Genomic DNA, 20034 nt, shown 5'->3' with positions numbered 1-20034 from the left:
TTATCCATGAAGCTGAATACTACTAATACAAAAGGACAAAGTGAATATATTGATTTTTTCTTTCAATATTACTGTCTGGTTTACATAGTGAAAAAAGGAGTGGGTGAAGGCTAGGGCTTGAAGAACTAATTACAACAGCTTACAGTGGATTACTTTGTCCTTGTGGGATGCAAAACTCCTTTTCTAAGTCTCTGAAGCTCAGCTTCTTGCAGGAGCCAGCTTTGCTTCCTTTATTCCATGTCCTTTGACTGAGGCCAGTGCAATGCCCAGAGCTGTGATGGAGCAGCTGGTCCTACATACCCAGCCACGTGTGGATGAGGAGCTGGAGACATAACCAGAGGGCAGCATTGCCTTTTAGATGTGTGCCTGCACCTGGGACCAAGGCATTTAAAATGGTCAGTGACTTTTTCCCATGCTTGTTGAAAACAGAAGTCTAGTCCATGCCTGATGACCCTGTCTTGCTGGTGGCAGCCCACCCTTCTCTGTGGGCCACACTGCAGCTGGCAAAGCCCTTTTGGGGCTCAGCATCTGACCAGGTGTGCTTGGAGCTATGTCCAGGCTTTCCCTTATCTCTAATGTGATGTGGTGATAGATTCTTAAGTGTAGAAATGGTGCATTAGGGGTTTGTATCACTTACTGTTTGGATCAGGTTTATGGGCTTTGGCAAATTTTATTCTGCCTGATATTTCTGTGTGTGTCAGATGCCAGAGTAATCTCAGGGTTGGATTATATTCCTGTGTCTTTTCCTTAGTTCTGAGTGTCAGCACTTCACACAGCATTCTCATAGGGTAGGCAGTGCTTGCCTTTTAGAGATATGAAGGACAAGACTTGGAGCAGTTAAACATCTCATCCAAGGATGAATGAGTAACCCAGTGTCCAAAAAGGAATATGTACTTTGAAAGACAAATTAAAATTCAGGTTTCTTCCAACACATGAACAGCTTTTAGATTCACCTTCATCAAAGAAGCGTGGAGGGATCCCAAATATATGTGGGAAGTTCTCACTGGATTTCTCTGGGTCTGCCTAAAAAGGGAGCTGCTGCTGTTTTCCAGTCACTTAGCTATGGGTGAGCACAAGGGATCTGAACATGAACCCAATCTACAGACCCATTTCAGTGAGTGCCTGTGGCAGCTCCATAACACCCAGGAGTCTGACTCATAGCTCACAGAGCACTGATCCTTTCCAGAAAACAACAATTTTAAAGAAAGCACAAAAAACCCATTGCTGTTCTTCACTGCATGTCACCCACACCTGCATAGTCCCTTGTTTTACCACAGTTTCAGTGTGTCCTCTAATACCCTCTTATTTTTCAACACTGAAGTCCTTTCTCTGGCACTTCAGGCATGCTGGCAATATCTGTTTTCTCCCTGTTGCTGTTACATTCACTTTTTGTCAGCTAAGGCTCTTAAAGATGACCAAACTACGTCCCTGGAGGGTGAAATGCTTGGTTTGACCAGAGAACAGGAGCCACTGACACTCAGGAATTCTTTCTCAGTGCCCATTAAAGCTTGGGACACAGGGCTGAGGTTACCAGTTACAAAGTGTGTATATCTCACAGCAAATGATTACAGCCATCAGCCCTGTTCTGCAGAGGCTACTGAACACCAGCAGTTATTTTTGGCTATTACCAGCCTGGGGCTCATTTCACACCATCAAACCAGGAATCTGATCTCCTAAACTATCCAGGGTTATTCTCCTGTGAAGGTAATAGATAGTACCTGCCAGCTGCTGGCTTTGCCTCTAGCTCATTGCTTCTTCTTGTTAGAAGGTCACCTTAGGAAAAGAACAGAACACAAAAAGCAGAATCTGGTTTGGTTTGATGATAGTTATGTTAAGATTAAGGAAAAATCTCTCACTTATGCCACCAGCCCTTGACTAAGAGGAGAGAAAGCCCAGAGTGCAGCCATCACCTTGCCATGGGTGGAGCAAAGGCTCTTATCTTCAGATTAAATGGAAGGGGGCAGCACCAGGAACTGTATGGTAACAGACTCTGTGACTCAAATCTGTGTACACTGAAATGTATTCAGCAATGTTCCTTTCCAAGCAACTCCCTGGTATTGACTCTATAACCAGCAGTGCCACTCACTGAAAAAATGAAGCCTGGAGGCACACCCAGAGCAAGGCAGCATCACCCAGCCAAGTGCTGCCAGGATATTTAGGGGCCTGAAATCTAATTAAAAATTCCTGCAGAATTCCAGGTTTAACTTGAAAAGAGCCTCAGCAGCACTTCAACTGCTTTGTCTTCCTAAACATGCTCAATATTTGATTTTTCAAAGACACTCAACCCAGCACAATGTGATTTACACAGCTCTCTAGTTCAGTATCACATCTGGTTGCTGGGGATGAAGGGTGTGATTAAAGGTTCAAGCAAGTGCAGTAAAAGAGCTGCTTCAAGGCTCTAAATCTATCATTAGGCTGAATTTCCAACACGCTTTACAGTTTACTTGCTTCTTGTCTAGAAAAGTATTAATAAGCTTTGGCTGGAGTGTTTGATGCCTAAAAGTTAATTCCTGAACTCAGTTATTTTCAAGCTCAGAGAGAGTGACAATCTGTAAATCTCTCACTAACATAAACTCTTGTGAGGGGAGCACCTCAGAATAGCACTAGAACTGTATCACCTCTACCCACTGCTCAGCCAGGTGCCATGGGAACTGTAAGCACCTGGATAAATTTGGGGATCTGGCTCAGGCCTTTTGGTTTGATGGTAACTCTCTCCCCTTTTTTCCTGCTTTCTGTCCTGAGAAAAGCATAAAGAGCAGAGAAGCAGCTGCTCATGCTGCTGCCCCACACCTCCTGAGGATGCTTGTGAGGGATCCATGTAAGCTGGGGTTGGGCTGCCTGGGGTTGTGCTGGACTAAGATGATGGGAGTGCTGGAGGGAGTTTTGTTGCAGGAATGATGGGTTTGCAGCAGTTTTGGTGTTAGTCTAAATGGTTTTACCCCCTCATTTGGCAGGTGAGCTCACGAGTCCCTGGCTGATGCAGGCTGAGGGATGACTTGCTAACAAAATGTGCCACCATCAAATAATCCACTTATGCCTGGTGGCTCAGGTGTCAAAACCAAAGCAAGCTCTCTGCTGCATGATAAATCACAGTAAAATGGTTCTTTCCTTGTAGAATTGCTGTTCCCTTGAATTAGCATTGCCTGCATAACCTTTTCACTGCATGTGATTAACTCCTGTTGTTATGTCTCTTTTTTAGCCCTTGTTCCTTTTCATGCAGCTTCAAAATTGAAGCTAGGAAAGCAAATCAAAATGGAAAATTCACAGTGGGCATCTGTGGATTAAGCTGCCTATCAACCTTATCAGAGGGAGAGGTCTTTTTTTCTAATCATTTGCATTTTCATAGGTTAACTTGTGAAACTCTTTTGTGATATTGGTCCTTGAGTTTGGCAGCAATTGTTGTACTTGTCAAAAATGAAAAATACTTTCAGCTTAAGAGTGCATATAACTGGATAATTTATTTGATGCCTGCTTGCCTTAACAAGTAGGATAATGTAATTTTAGGATTACTCTGCCAAATGAAAACCTGGCATACTATTCGTGCACTTACACTGAACTCTGCTGTCTCTGAAATGGAGAGTTTAGGTGGATATTAAAACAGTGCTAATGTTTGGTGCTTTTCAAACACCAATACATGCTCTCAAATGAATACAAGGCAATCTCATTTATTCTTTTTTTTTTTAATACCTAGTTTTTAATTTTCACTGTTTCAAGGAAATGCTTGGGCACCATGACCTTAACACTGACCTCAGCTGCTCCCTACTGCAAGTAGGGAGGAGTTGCTAAAATCTCTTTGCTTTTGGTGTGCTGCAAATTAGGGAAGAGACTGAAGCAGCCTCTGGTGTCTGAGTGTTGCTTTGCCTGCCTGAGTTTCACCTGGTTGCTTTTAATTTTATTTCCCATTACTGGCCCCCAGAGGGAACTGAAGTCTCTGGGAGAAGCTGCTCCATGGCCAGGCTCTGCAACTTGGCTGCCTCCTGAAGGAGCCAACATTCAGTGAGGTTACATGGCCCTTCTCTTGGATGAGTGGAATAATAGTTATCTATGTCTTTACCTATTAATTAATAGCTGTACCTTGGTTTCCCTCAGTGGCATTTATGCTGTGAGGTCCCCAGAGGTGGCTGGAGGCTGGCTTCCCACCACTGCTCCAACACCATCTCCTGGAGGTGGGATGTGACAGGGTGGTTTCCTTGGGAGATTCTGGATTCCCCAAAGCTGGGCAGTGCTTGGGAAATGGTGGTGAGCACACTCATGAGAGGTGAACTGAGAGCTTGCTTAGTGCCTGGTTTTGGTGAGACTTTTCCTTTTTATTCCCAGGAGCTTCGTGCTGGGAGAAGGTGACTTGTTTAGGTGGTTTGAATTCTCAGAGGGAAGGAGGTGATATCTCCCTATCCTGCTTTATTAACAATCTCAGTAGAGTTGTCTTAGTTATTTTAACTACACTTAGCATGGCAGTGCCATGATGTGATGTGGTGAAGTTGTAGAGCAGAGGATCAGCTATCCTGAGTAAAAAACAGCATGGAAGGTGGGCAGAGATAAACCTAAGCTCTTTTTTTGGGTCATGCCTTTGATTTGCTTGTGACAGGCAACCAAAGTTACCCACCACCTGATGGGGACTCAGACCCTGTAGCCTGGCAGCTTTGTCACACACCCCATATATCTTTTGGAGGCAGTTTTATCCTCGGGTGATCAAGCAGGCAGGGAGTTTGCAAACTGGAGGGAATTCATGGAAAATTAAACTGTCAGCAGCCTTTACACCAGGGGAACATCTGGGAAAGCAATCACTCAGATGACTTCATCTGAAAAACACATGAATCTTAATAGCTTGTAGGGTGTAACCTTTGAAGAACAACTGTCTAATCCAGTTGTACACAAAAATCTGACTCAAATGAGCTAATAAAAGCAGTGGGGCAGCCTGACCTGGCACAGTGACATCCCTGTCATGCCTTCACTTGGGATTTTTCACTTGATTTTTTTCAGAGAACCCCCTGACCCATAGCTGGGAGCTGTGCATGACTGTGTCCTTGCTCCCAGGGGTGGGAGATACATACCCCTGGGGTGCTGCACCCCAGGCACCTCTGCTCACCCTGCTGGGCTCCTCCTCACCTTGGCCGTGTCAGATAAATGCAATAATCAGCATTTCTCAGCTACCCTGTCACTCCCAGGATCTCACAAGGAAAAAGCAAAACCCCACAGGCTTGCACGGGCACCCCTGAGGAATCAAACAGCTGTGTACAATTCTCAGAAGTGCAGTGAGGGTCTGATTTACTCTTTTCCTCCCCAAACACTGAGTATTGCTGCTGTGCCAGAGGTGATGTAAACCTCCAAGTGGGTGGCCTTTTCTGTAATGTTCAATAAGTAAAGTGATAACCTTCTTGGAGCCTGTATGAACTGCTGAAAAGCTGAAAAGCTTCCAATTCTTTAAGCAGGCAGCCTCCAGAAAGAAATAATGGCTTCAAACACTGTTCAGGGACTTACTTAGTGCCACCACTGATGTGACTAGTATTGAATTAGCATTAGCTTTTCATTCTGCAGGTTAATGTCATCTACCCAGCCAGGACTGTTCCACTCAACATCTGTCCCAGTCCCTGTTTTTCCATCTCCAGAAAAAGCTGTTGTCAGTTCACTGTTACTTTGGGACTCGTGTCACACCCCACACCCCCTGCCCCCTTGACAAGTGACTTGTAGCAGATTGAATGGAGTGGCTGTACATTGCTAATGGTAATTACATGTAATTAAAGTGCTTTCCAGGGACAGCAAGACCCTGACCTTGCAAATGATCATTCCCAGTCTTGCTCTTAGCCCTGTGGTGTCAGTGAGATTGCTGTAGGGGTGAAGAAAGCCCCATGAGTGCAGGTGTGGAAGGAAGGCTGAGGTCTGGGGGACAGGGGGACACCCCTGAGCACCCTGCTGCAGTGCACCAGGATTGTCAAATTCCTCATGACCAGTGTAATAATTAAATCCCTTTCCTTAAATCCCTGCCTCTGGGCGTGGTGGTGAACAATAACTTGAAAGGCCAGTTTCTATTTGCTTTTTTCTTTAAGGAAAGGTTATTTCTATCCTTTTGGGTGCATAGAAAAAAAATCTTAAAATAGTTACAAACAAACCATAAAAGAGAAGAAAAAAGAAAACAGAAAGCAAATCAATTGCCTACATAATTTTAATTATTTTAACAGTAAGGCCCTACTGAAGCACACAACTACCACAAATATTTAATCATAATGGCCTTAGAAAGCATTAAGGACTATTAGCAGCTTCTTGCAGTTTGGACTTTAAAGCCAATCAAGACAATTCTTCATCCTGATTTTTCTGCTTCAGTGTTGTATTAAAAATAACCACAGAGTTGACAGTTAGCTGGTCATTTCTAGAATGAAATTTATTCAAATAATATAATCTCTTGCACTTCAAATGCTATTTGTAGGGTATGTTTGATCCTTCAGAACACAAACTGAACAAAGGGGCAAATAAAAAATAAATGGTGTTAGGGGTTCATTGCAAGGGCTGGTTCTTGACAATTAGAAAGGACTTTGTGATTGAGGACAAATCCACATGACGTTTTTTTACATGCCTTAAATGTGCTATCCCTTGCTGTAGCAGCTTAATTTGCACTTCCAAAGAACATGCAGCAAAAATCTCCTGTTTCCTTAGAAGATGCTATTTTTGTGATCTCATTCCTATAAGCAAACTCATTTTGTGCAGCAGGGCCCCAAGGCAAATACAGCAAAAGGAAAACTTCTCTAAGCCAACATCAGCATAATGCAATTAGGCATTTTTTTAGTGTTTTAATAATATAAAATTCTGGCAGAGTTCTCTTGCTTGTTTTTTTTGTTTTGTTTTCTAATGCATGTTAAGTAAACAGCCTATTTTGATACTTTTTTTTTTTTTTAATACAAAAACTTTTGTGTTCATGAGTGGCTGAAAACCTCACTGCACCCTTTGAGGAGCAGAGGCAGGTGCCTGGGTGGCTTTGTGGAGAGAGCAGGGAGGAGAGGCAGAACAGGAAGGTTCTGTTGGAAGGGACAGAAGAAACACCTAGAGCAGGAATGATGCTGCTAGATACTTCCCAGCTGTCTTCTGGCAGCTTTTTGAATGTCACAGCTAAAAATACAAGAAAACACCTTCGGCTTAATGGGATTTGGGTTAAGAAAAAGGAGAGAAAGGAAAAAGCCCAGGGATGTCCTCTCTCCTTTCTCAGGCATGGAGCTTTGTGCTCACCTGTAGTACCCAGCAGCAGGGCTGCCATGGGTTGTAACCCAAGTGCCACCTGATGGCAAGGGGTGGCTTGTGATTGATACAGGGTGGCTTGTGAGGGCACGGGGGCCTCTCCCAGGCCCGGAAAACCTCCCAGCATTTTAACCTTCACAGTCCAAACCTCAGATGTGAATCTCAGTTTTAGAATTAAGTTAGAAAGAAAACCTTAGAAGTGTTTTAGGTTACAGATCATAAAAGCTGAACTAGAGATCAGCAATTAAATCCAATTTGTTTCCACCTCTGCCTGCTCTGGGGTGGTTTATGTGCCTTCTGCCCCTTGTTCTCATGGGGACATTAAAGGACCAAAAGTTGGAAAAAGTAGGGGAGTAGCTGCCTGCAGCCATCAGATGCATTATTTTCACTGTTTCTACAAGCAGCCCGCAAGTTGTCCCCATGTGACTGCGTTTCCTCACCTCCAATTCACGTTTCCATCGCTCAGAAAAGGCCAAAACCAAAACCGCTCCCCCTCCCCTGCCAAATCCCAGCCAGGTTTTCCCGCGCTGCCACCACCAGGCTCCGCCCACGCCTCATAACCACGCCCCCAGTTCAACATGGCCCCGCCTACCCGGGGTATAACCACGCCCACAGTGTTATATAGTCCCGCCCCTCCGCTGTGATAGCCCCGCCCCCCATAGCTCGGCCCCGCCCCCTTCGCCGAGGGCAGGTAAGGGGCGCCCGGGGTTCTGCCGGTACCGGGACCTTCCCGGTGTCTGTGGCGTGGGAAGGGGGGGGAAAGATTGTGTGTGGGTGAACGCAGCCCCTGGGTCGGTGCTTGGCGTGTCCCGGGCTAAGCTCCGGTACCACCCGGTACATACCGGGTGCGAGTCTGGCGGTGGAGATACCGCTCCCCGCAGGGCTGGCAGCAAAGTGCCCCCGGTACCCGCGGTTCCGCGGACCGGTTCGGGGTCTCCCTACGACGCCGCGCTCCGCCGAAGCGGGAGGGAGCGCTGGGTTCCGCGGCGGGACGGGGAGCAGCGGGCAGGGCAGGCAGAGCCGGTGGCCGCTGCTCTCCCGGCCAGGAACGGGGCTGGAACAGCGGCCACGGCCCGGGGCAGGAGGGGGGGCAGTGCCCTCGGTACCGGCGGGATGGGGCTGGGAACCGGGACCGTGCCCTGCACCGGCTCACGGCACGGCGGTGGGGAACCCTGTCGGGGTTTGGGGCTGTCACCGGAATAAAGGTGTTTTGTCTGGAGTTGGAGAATGATGTTATGAAGTCATGGAGTGGGTTTGTGGTCTCTATTAAAAATAAGTTTGTGAGGTGGCTGCTGGTTTGCAGAGGAGAGATGCCAGACCAAACGTGCTGCAGAGGAAATCTGACATAAAAAACTTTTGGAAAAGAAGGAAAATCCTACAATATCTAGGGATATTTCCAATGCAAAAAGTGTATTTTTTTTGTTACTGCTTCCTCACTTTGTGTTGTAAGTTACTCATGAAAACCTGGAATATGAAGTGTCACTTCCCTGTGATTTCTCCTGCTGTTTTGTCTGTACTTCCATGGTCCTCCCCATCCTGCTTTTATTTACTTCCTTATTCATGCTTCATTGGTGTAAATAGCTGGCGTGGCAACAAGAGCATAAGTGCATTAATTTCTGCTCCACTTTGCACTTTTTTAATTTCTGCTCTGCTTTGCAGCCACCTCTGGTGTGATTGATGCAGCTGTGGTAGCCCCTGGCCACTGCTATTTGGCCGATTAGATCTGTCTTGGATTTCTTTGGCAGTGAAGAATTTTTAAATAAAATAGTTTGCAGTGGAGCTTATCCTCCCCAGCCCTGTTACAGACTGTTCTGTGCCCTCTGCATCGCTGCCCCCAGTGTGTGTCAGGATGGTGAAGATTTATTGTCCTAACACTGAAACTTGTGTGACAATGTTAGTAGGGGGTTCAGTTGGTTATGTGGGCTCAAACCATCTCCTTTACCCTCCCCTCCTCTCTCTTCTACCTTTGGCAGAACATCTGAGAAGCTCCTCGTGGGGACCCAAGTTTCTGCTTTCCTGCACAATTCTGTAACTGAAGTGGGAACTCGGGTGTTTTCTTTTTCCTCCTGAATTCATAAATCATCTCCTTTTAATGGGAAAGAGGCAGCCCTTGCCACAGCATGGCACAACAAAGACAAAGTGTTCATTGTCCAGCAAGTTTGCTTTGATTTCATTTAAATCAATATTGTTATCTACACTCAGAGATGCAGGGGGATAGAAAGAACAATAATAAATGTTTGCCACACAGTTGAAAGGAGCACGCAGCTGCTGAGGGGCTTTGACAGGGAGCAAAGCTGCTTGGAGGATTAAGTGCCTGACTCTTGAATCAAAATCAAGGCATCTTTTTTTGTTTGCAAGTGAAGCCTAATGGTACAGTTGTTCTTGGAGGGGAGAAAATGGGTGGGATTGGGAGAGCAGTCCACCCAGGCTCACCCATGCAGGATGTTGTATCCTGCTGGCAGCTACTCAGGGTGCCTGCTTGGGTAAGCTTGGCCCAAGTTATGTCACACAGTTATGTCTGGACAGAATGAAAGCTGTCACTGCTCACACAAAAGCTGCAAGTCTGACTCAGGTTGAGCACCTAGAAATAAATCTACATTGTTCAGAATCCCCCGTGATCTGGTTATTCTTAAAAAAAAAGTCTGTGTTCCCCACCTCCCTGTGAGATCTGCCGAGTATTTGTGGAGCTGCACAGATGGAAGGAATACCTTGTTTGCCTAAGAAAGGGGTACCAGATGATTATCTGAAACTGGTTTGATTTTTAGTGATATAATTAAATTGGTGCAATCTGTGTTTATTTTTTTTCACTTGAGTTTACCTAAACTTCATTTTGAGCTAAACAAAATGATGGGCCATGTCCACATGCAGATTTGTACTAGGTTAAGCACATCTGTTTATAACCATGTCTGTATTTAATTAACCTACTGTAGTTTTCACCTGTTGGGAAAACCTTCATTGAGAACTGTTCCTTTGTGAGGAAATTTGTGTGATACCTGATTTACTTAGTTAAGTAGTTAATTTCCTTTTGGTTTTGGACTGCCCACCTTATGTCTGTGGGTGTTGGATGTCACCTTTCTGGTGATGTCCTTCCTACTGGGAAAACTTGAATACAAGATCTGTCAGCTAACTGCAGGACACAGGCAGTGGAAGCAGGTGTTTGGTTTTTTTCTTACTGTAAGTAAAAAATCCTGCCAGAGATGTCTCCTGTCCCACTGAAGTCACCCAGAGCACATACCTGGATCCAGTGAGTGAATTAATAATTGTGTTTGCACTGGAAAGTTGTATTATTACCCAAGGAAATGAGGCCAGGTTATTAAAAATATTCCAATGTGTGTGTTTGTTTTCTCATGGAATAAAGACTGTGACAGAAGGTGAAGTTTCAGTAATGGGCTTACCCTCCATGGTGTTTCCTTTCCCTGTCTCTTAGGGTGACAAGGTATCTGTAAATAACAGATTTATTTAAAATTATAGCATAGTGCATTTCTGTGCTTGAACCAAGCTCAGCACTGACCAATCCAAGCCTCGTGCTTGGAAATTAGAAGAGAAAAGAAGAGAAAATCCCGGATCAGACATGGACTTGAGCTTCATTTTTCTCCCCTTTCATAAAGCAGGGGCTGACCCCAGAGTCTTGGCATAGCCCCTCGTGTGTTTTGGCATCACAAACTAGAAATTGCCCATCAGGAGATAATTTCTTAGTAGGCTGTTTCCAAAACTTCCCTTTTCCTAGATGCTGGAGGAAATTACACCTTCCCAATACACCTTATTTTAAGTGGTTATCAGATGCACCCCATTGTTTTGCAGTTACCTCCATTCTATTATGTAGTTCTTTCAGGATCATCCATGTGTGCCTGAGGCTTAAAAATAATTGACCACAAGGAAGGATCCCTCAGGATGCAAAGTTTCCTAAACAAGCAGCACTGTTTTCCCATGGCTTTTAGCACTGTGCTGTGCCTCAAGCCATCAAGCTTGGCAGGCGTAGGACTACAAAGGAATCAGGCCCTATATGTTAAGAAAAAACTGGGGGGGGTTGGTATTTTTTTCCATAAACAAAGTGTCTTCTGAGGGCTCCTCCAGAAGGCTGGGCAGGTGTTGAAAGCTCACTTTTACTGGGGCATAACAAGCAAGGTCAGGAAAGCAATTTATGAGATGTCACCAGTGGAAGCAAACATGGAAAAATTACTTTTGGAAGGCAGAAAGTTGAGGTCAGCAAATATTTTTCGGGGTCACAAATAAAAGGCAGAAGTTCTCATGGGTGGTTGCTTTTTCCTTCATCTTCCAGTCCTGCAGTTTCTTTGAACTCAGCCAAAACTTACCTTACATCTCCCTTTGTCATATGGAAAACAACCCAGGTCCTGAGGATGAGAGAGGGACAAATGGGAGGTGATTGGTCTGCATATGAAACCTTCACCTGCAGTGGTCTGCCTGTAAGCTTTTAATTTCTCACTTTTAGCTATATTTATTTGTTGTTGCTTTTTCAAGTGTTAACAGCTGGGCAGGTGCTTCTAGGAGTGACTTTCACACCATGTGGCAAACAAAAACACTGCCAGGAGGACAGCTGGGTTCTTCAAAGCTGATATAATGTTTACTTTGCTTCGGTAAGCTTAGACACCAGGGTATTTTTCCGATGAAAATGTCAGTGCAGGAGAAATGCAGCAGAACTTGCATGAGGAGCTCTGAACTGTCACAGCTAAGCAGTGGAGGTGAAGGCTCACAAATGGGTGAACTAATTGCAAATTCTTTTAAAACTCCGTTTTCTTGAGGATGTCAGTGCAGATTTTAGCACAAACCTCAGCCCAAACGTCCCCTCTTGCAGCTGGGACAGGACCATCCTCATTCCATGCAGTCTTAGAGGATTTCTTAGTGTCCCAGGTGGCTGTGGTTGTTTATTTGTGTTCTGGCAGTCTGCAGAATTACAATAAACTACATCCTGTAAGATCTGCAAATAGTCCCCACCTGTGAAATAAACAGAAGTCTCAAATATTTAAACTATAGCATTGGATTATCTGTTTATTACCAGTAAAAGGCCTTATCTACCTTCAGGAGCCTGAGTCACACTTCTCTGATGGCTTGTTTGGGTTTTTTTTTGGCAGTGCTGGCTCTAGGAAATAATGGATAGGACTGCAAAACTCAGTCTTTTGTTTACCCTAGGTAGGATGATTCACTTAATTAGAAATGGATAAAAGGAAACAAATTGTAATGCAAATTCCACCCTTACACCCTCTTGCTAGAAGGAAATGTGTAGAGTTCAGTGTAGGTAGTTACTCCTGTGGCAGTTACTTTGCCTTGGGTAGGAATGCATAAGGGAGGAAAATCTTTCTGCATCATTCTTTACAAAAGGAAGCTGAAGCCTCAGCAAAACCTCCTGTAATGCTGTGGGCCTCCTACCTTCTTTGGAAGCTGTGGTATTTCTGAGGCCAAGTGCAAATAAGCAGAGTTCACATGCTTCTAATGTGGTCAGTGGAGCATTTCCTCAATTATGCATTCCCCACATGCACTGGATAGGGGAGTTTACTAATTTTTTTTTTGGCTTAGCATTGTATTGCTTTCTAAAATATCTTCTCCTGGCTGCTCTCAAGGGGCTGGGCTGGAGACCTTCTTGTTCTGATAAATTCCTGCAATTCTTTTACACCTAAGAATGTCTCAGGGCCATTCTGCATCAGTGGATGTCCTTCACCAAGGCTGCCCCAGGGGGAGGAGAGGGGAAAAGATTTTAATAAAACAGCTGAGATTCAGCTGGGCATTACTGGAAAGTGTAATGTGAGACAGTGACTGAATCTGAGAGAAACCACCCAAAGCTGTGCTTCCAGTGAACCCAGCAGTGTTTATGTTCTGGGATGCACATTGGAGTGAAGAGCCATCGTTGGGGTCAGAACTGCTCTCTTCCAACCTGCCCTTGGTGGTGGTGGTTGGTAGGCATCAGCTACTCAGCAGTATGTCTGAGCCCTCACTGAATAGAGAAAAATCCATATCAAGTCTGTGATTAGTTAGGCTTCAGTAATTTTGGCATTTGGAGATGGCTGAGACCAACCCTGGTATGGCCAGAATTTGGCCTTGAGATTTCCTGTGGGATAGTAACAGATAGACTCAGATGCAGAGTGCTCTGGGAGACCACAGTTGCTTGCTTTGTTTCAAGTTGTTCTTTATCTTATCAGCTGTCTCTCATCCCAAGGCCATTTCTCTATGACTTAGTTGCTTAGGAGTTTCTGGGGTAGGAACAGTAGCCCTCTTTTCTCTCCTCTCACTAGGTCAGACAAAAATAGCATTGCAGACAGCACAGCCACAGCATTTTCTGCTATGCAGAAAACAATTATATTAAATATGTTCTCTGTTCTCATAGCTCACAGCTGCTCTTGGTCTATAAAGAACTAGGCAGTTGTCCTGGTTTGGGCCAGGTTAAACAGTGACAGCAGTTCATAGCTGCAAGTGGCATAGTGCAAAATAAGAGAAAATGATCATAGAATCATAGAATTGGCTGGGTTGGAAGGGACCTCAGAGATGCACCTTGGAAGAGCTGTCAGGATGCTGGGGAGCTTCCCTTAGCTGTGGCTCACCAAAAGGCAGGTATTCTACACATTTATTTCATTTATTTCTCCCTCACAGAGAGGGAGAGAAGGGGGTTAGTGGTGTGACTGTGGCCACAGGCAGGGTATACCCAGGTGGGGATGTCTGCTGTGTGCCACTTCAGCATGAAAACAGCAGTCAAGCTGCCACAGGTCTAAGTGACTCTCACACATCTGCTCCTTCTGCCAAGGCTTGTGACCATCAGAACAAACCAACCCTCATGGACAGGAGGTTCTGTGCTGGTTTTCAGCCCAGCCCTCCTAAAAAGAAAGATCATTCTAGAGTTTGCTTTTTTTTCTTCTCTGCTGGTGAAGGACATCAAATGCCCCAGTATTATACCAGTGAGTGTTTTCATGGCTGTGAGTGTTTTGCCTGTAAAATAGTGATGGCAACACCTCTGCATCTTTCATGGTACTGACAGCAGAAGAAATCACGTGGGAGGAAGAGTGGGCCTGGATGCTCCATCAGGAGACAGGGAGAGGCACAGGGCTGGTCATAGGCTCTGTACAGGTGTGGCAGTTTTGGCACTGAGTCTTTCTGGTACTGTTCATTACAGTCTGTACTGGGACCCCAGTATGACCATGGGTGCCAGGACCACATCCATCATTCTCAATACAATGCTGCTCTTGGCTTTGACCTGCCCTACAAGGGCTCTCTTGACTAATAAGGGTATTGGGAAGCATCCACACATTGTGAAGCAAAAGGAGGTTATTTCCTTATATTGTGACAGAGTGTGTGATAAAGAGGTATGGACAGAGGCTGGCAGCCTTTCCAGCTTGCTGCTGGTTTCATCTGGCTATGAACAGCCTGGTGAGATAAGGATTATCTGTTCTGGGGTTTGTTATGTTTTGGATAGAGATGCTTTCATATCATTATTACATGGACCTATGTGCATCTCCAGGTCTCAGAGGGTCAGGTTGGTCTGGATTGTCCCCCACTGACCTAAGTGATGAAATTGGGATGTTAAATACTGTCAACATTAGTGGGTCCTGACCACCAAACTGGCAGACTGAAGTTCCTAAATTCATCCTCTTCCTCTGGCAGTGACTAGTCAATGTCTGCTTGCTCTCTGGTGTTTATTATTGATCTGTTCACAATCCAGTGCTGAGGAAGATGTGCAGCACTGGGGAGGAAGGTTGCACGCTGAGAAACCAGAGACAGGAGTTCCCTGCAGATGGCCCACAGATAATTTGTGTCTGGAGGCCTATGACAGCAAGAGCATTGGGCCAGTGATGTGCCTCTGAGCAGTTTGTGCTCAGGTTAGTTATGAGGAGCATTAACATAGTCCTGTTTTGAGCTGGAGCTGAGTTAAACCTCCCAGAAATAAAATGAAAAAACACAGCACAAAGAAGGTGGCAGTCCCTTCAGCAATTGCTTTTCCAAAAGGGGCTATGTTTCATACCTGCTAGGTTATGCAAGCATTGAATTTTCACCTGATAAAAGTATTGGAAGGAGAGTTGGTTTTGTTTCTTTTTAAACCCAAACAACTCCCTGAACAACAGTGTAATTAAAAAAACCCAAACAAAAAAACTTGAAGAGAGAGGATCCATTAATTCAGGCACGAGGTCTGTAATGTACCCTCTGTCCTAAACAGCTCTTACTGCTGCAGAAGCCCTACATGGGATTGGTCAAACTATTTATTTTGGAAAGCACTCCAGAGCTACACCTTCTTGAGCTTTCCCTTGAGGGTGCAGCTGTGTGCCCATGACCTGCATGGCCAGAAGGCTTGGAGTGAGAAGAGGAAGGATGTGGGCACAGGGAACTTGGCTGGGTTTTGATCCCATGTGGGAGGACATGCAGCAAAGCTCCAAGGAAGGAGGATATGAAGATTGTCCAGGCTGGGAGCTGTCCCAAGGAGCTTTCAGTTGCTGTGCCCCAAGGCAGGTTTGCTCCCTGCCAGAAGATGTTGCCCTCTGCTGAAAAAGGTTGGTGTTTATTTGCCCATTTGCTTATAGGGGTTGCATATTGGGTTGGTGCTAGGGGAGTGCCTGTCACATCCTTGCTTAATGCTTTGCTGAAGAGGGCAAGGGGCAGTTTTGCACAGGTCACAAATTTCCATGTTTAAGCTGAGGTAAATAAGAGTCTCCCTGGATCCACACTTTCCTCCTGGACTTTTCCTGGCACTGCTGTTCTCCCTGAGTGGCACTGCTCTTTGCTGGTGCATAGTTCATGCAGCTGACCCAGGGAAGGTTGATTCCTTTTGTTAGCATCATCCTTGGTTTTTCTGCAGGTGAACAGAGCTCCCCCAGGGGTCTGCAGAGCCATCACCTGTGCCACAGGCTGGCATTACCTGCCTCCCTCCTGGCTGCAGAGCTGCAGCTAATCATGGCTTTTGCCTCTCCTGGCACTGCAGAATCAGTCCTGTAGGTGAAGATACCAAGGGCTGAAGCTCTTGGGAAAAGTGGTTTTGCACCTAAATACTGCTAAGCAGTTCTGTAGTAAGCTAGATGGGGGGTAGGGGCAGAGCAAGGTGATCAGAGCTCCCTGAGAAATAAGGAATGAACAAACAACAAATCTCCTCCTTCTGGAAGGAACCTGTGACCCAGGTCTGCAAAATTAGCAGCATGCAGTATCTGAAGGTGGAATAATCTTTACTGGCTTTTTGAATAAAATGCTTGGGGATATCGAATGAAGGAAGCAAGTGGCAGGTCAAAACAAACCAAAGGCAGATACTTCAGAATTTAAAGCATTTTTAGACTTTGTGGGTATTGTGAATGCATGAAATTAATGTGAGTTCAGAAAGCAATTAGAAAAAAAATGTGTGAAATGCAGAAACATTGCTCCTGTTCTGTTGGAGGTTCTGCCCTGTGGCTTGTGGGAGGTTGGAGTGCAGGACACTTGCTGTGTGCTGGCAGCCCCTGCTGAAGATAACTGAGTGTATTACAGGGACCCTCAGTCTAGCTGTGTGGCCTTTCCTGTATTTAAAATGGGACATAAGGTGTATCCCTGTATTGCTGTTTTGATGGAACAGGCCTGTGCTTGGGCTCTGGGTTTGATGAGCTGCACAGCTGTGTAGAACATCAGGTCACGGATCTGCTCTGGTGACTGAAGCATTTGCTTTGTCTCTGGGAGGTGGCCATGAGAAATCCAAAGCTATCAGGGTAAGAGATGCAGCCAGTTATGCCACAAGATGGGTCATGCTTCTGCTTGTCTCCACACCCAGCATTTGTCAACACTGCTGGGCCTGCGTGGTGATCTCCTGGTGATGTTCTCTCCCATCGGAAAACAGTTAAAAGGGAAGAAGTTTCCCTTGGACATCCAGTGTGCTCCTCTGCTCAGGTTTATGATCTTTCCTGTAGCCTTGGTAGCCCAGTTTGCCCACCTGCTTGATCACAACAAGCACCAGGGACTACCCAGGGCTGCTCCTCCTGCCCTGGGGCATCGTGGTGCTGCAGTGCCTGAGAGCAGCTGGAGTTTGGACCAGTCTGTGAGCAGCTGCTGCTAATCCAGACACTTTTCCCATTGTTGCTCCATTCTGCCCTTCTTGCCAGAAGCAATCCTGACCTAGCAGGGATCTCCCAGGATCTGCCAGGCTTTTGGCTTGCCCTGCCCTGCCCTTTGTGGCTGTGATGAGGCAAGGACACACAGAAAGGGGCCCCGACTGTGTGAGATCCAGGGCTTGCTCTGCAGATCTGCTGATGTAGCTGCTGGTGCTGCATCATCCCTGTAGGCTCTGAAGTGTTTATTGCCAAGGGTTTGAGAGGGGAGAGGATGGTGTGTGATGTCCCTCAGAGGTGCTGTAGGTGCATCACTGGCAGCTTCAGGATTAAGCACTCTGGGGGAGTGGGAATGGTTAGGGACCTGCCTGATAATGTCACTTGATTTTTATCCTTTATCTCTTGTGCTTGCAGACCCAAATAAACAACACACTCCCCCTTATCTCTGTGCACCTGAGTGGTTAATGGTGGGGTTCTGTCTCAGGCCTGTGCAGCATGGTTCACCCATCAGAGGCTGCAGTGGCTCCAGTTGCAGCAGGGACAGCCCTGTGAACACACAGAGACCATTTCCCACCCTTGCTTACTCCTGCAAGCCTAAATCCAAACAAAGCTTTGCATCTCCTGAGACTGCCAGAAAACCTCCAGGTGGAGTGGTCTTCTGGACCAGCTTTCCCACAGGGAGTACACTAAGTGGTTTGGGCTTTAACTATTTAAAACAAAAGGAGTTGGCTAGTTGGTCTCTGTTAACCTTTTCCTTCTAATGTAACTTTTCCTGTAAGAGAAAACATTATCAGAGAAAAAAAAAAGGCTATTTGCAAAGAAACAGCTTTTCTTCTTTTTCTAATTGACTGCCACACTGATGAATAAATATGAGTGCTGAAAATATTTCCTGAAGTGCTTTTAGCCCACACGTCGTGGGTTTGTTAAAAATAAAAGTTCTAGAGGAGCAAATGCTGTGAAAACTGTTTCCCTGGATACTTTTTTAAAAAATACAGTCTGTCCCAGAAATTTCTGTAAATGTCTTTGTTAGAAGTAGGATTGGGCATGAGAGCCAGAGAGAGTAGATGCTTGGAAGCATGGAAGTGCTGTGCCAAACTGGGTGACATGTAGCTTTAAACAGTAGAGATTCATCAGGACTTTTTATTACTGTTTCTGTTTTAACTATTTAAAGTGGTATCAATTGCTTCTCAGGTGATAAAGGCTATAATTGTAGTAAGCTGACCTCATCCATAATTGCCTCAGAGAAATAAAAAATATTAAGTTTTCTTCTCTCCAAAAATTCTTTTCAATAATTATACATTTTTTAGGATAATGCCTGTTGCTTTTGTGAGCCTTTTCATGTGGTGTTCTGTGGTGTTTCTTTGTAAGCATTAAGGTGAGATGCCTGTTCCTCCTTCTAACACCATTATGAAAAGGCAACCACTTGGTAATGTATCATCCATAAAAGAAAGTGCATCTCTGAAACTATGTCAAATGAGTTGAAATAGTTGTGCTCAATTTTGGATATGGCAGTTGAAGGAAGGAAGAGACAGTCCAAAGGAGAGGGACAGAAATGATGAAGACCCCAGCTGGGAGGAACCTGAAGGAGAGGTGGATTAGGCAGAGAGTAGGGGTGATACAAGCCTTGAGGTTAAGGAAGGGGCCTGATGACCTTGAGATCATGTTTGCCATGAAAGCTGGGAGTAACTTCTAAAAGACAGTCATTTTTAATGACCTGACTCCCAAGGATGTGGCTTTGGGAGAAAAAGTCAGGGATGGTGAAACCCACAGACACCTCACGGGCTTGGAAACAGTAGAAAAAGCCCAACTCATGAACTAGAAACTGCCTTACATGGACATGAGCAGAACTTCTGCTCCCTCAGAGGTGTGCTTTGTTGTCCTCAGGATGGCCAGGAGAGAGGAAAAGGAATAAAGTAGCAAAGCAAGGCAGGATTTACTTTTCCTTCATGCCCTGCAGCCTCTGGGCATTTTCAGTGTGTGCTGAAAGGCTCAGTGATCTGCACCTCTACTCTTTGAACAGCAAGTATCAGTGCACATGTACTGGAAAAGGAGTAGCCTCTGGTATTTTACAGCATAACACAGCAATACCACTTGCAGGTTGCTGTTCTGTCCTTTTCTGATCACTTTACAAAGCTTGGCTGCTTATCCTCCATCCCGTGAAGGGCAGGAAGAAGCAAGGAGAAGAAGGGAGGTAAAACTGGTAATTTATGTGCATATTCTGCTGGTAGCATGCCGAGTCAAATGTTTACCTGTTAGCCAGGGAAGTGACCGAAATAAAATATTGTCCTGGTTTGGTTAATACCACGTGGAGGATGGGGAGGAAAGTAGGGCAGCTTGTTTTGGAGCTTGTGCTGAAGAACAAATAAAAAACCCGAGTGTACACATTCGGGTGCCATATGTTGTGCTTATCACAGAAGGCATCTCCGTCTCCTTTCTTTGCAGGGACTCTTGACCTCCACACAGGCAGACGTCCCCGTTGGAGGCAGCACAAGCCAGGGGTGCTGGGGTTGCTGGTGGTGAGATGAACTTTTTTGAGGCAGCCAAGGTGGGCAGGGAGCTCGCTCCTTCCCGTGCTTCCCCCTTTGATTGACGTTGGCTTCCCGGGCGTTGCGGCTGTGCCTGAAGAAAAACGAAGGAGCATAATTTTGCTGAATTTTCCTGGCAGCAGGGGAAGGCATACAGTGCTGAGAAACGTGCCAGCCAAGAGCTTGGAAGTGCAAGTCCAGGTGCTAACACAACTTCCACCCAAGCCATGCTGTTCTGAAGTCCTTTTTCTCCAGCCACATCTTGCTTGGCACACCGGAACGAGCTG

The 20034-nt window shown here is 45.6% G+C and overlaps 1 protein-coding gene across 1 annotated transcript in view; it reads left to right on the top strand.

The window, feature by feature from the left end:
• The window catches only part of PSMD10 (proteasome 26S subunit, non-ATPase 10), a 47282-nt gene extending 27496 nt beyond the window's left edge, over positions 1 to 19786 (top strand). The window contains exon 5 of the mRNA XM_071757495.1: positions 19665 to 19786. Within this exon, the coding sequence (XP_071613596.1) occupies positions 19665 to 19674 (10 nt within the window). The 3' untranslated portion in view covers positions 19675 to 19786. The remainder of the gene's footprint in view (positions 1 to 19664) is intronic.
• The last annotated feature ends 248 nt before the right edge of the window (positions 19787 to 20034 follow it).

This window comes from Heliangelus exortis, chromosome 14 (assembly GCF_036169615.1).
Source record: "Heliangelus exortis chromosome 14, bHelExo1.hap1, whole genome shotgun sequence".
In the NCBI taxonomy this organism is placed as follows: Eukaryota; Metazoa; Chordata; class Aves; order Apodiformes; family Trochilidae; genus Heliangelus; species Heliangelus exortis.
This window is presented reverse-complemented; position numbering and strand designations above follow the sequence as displayed.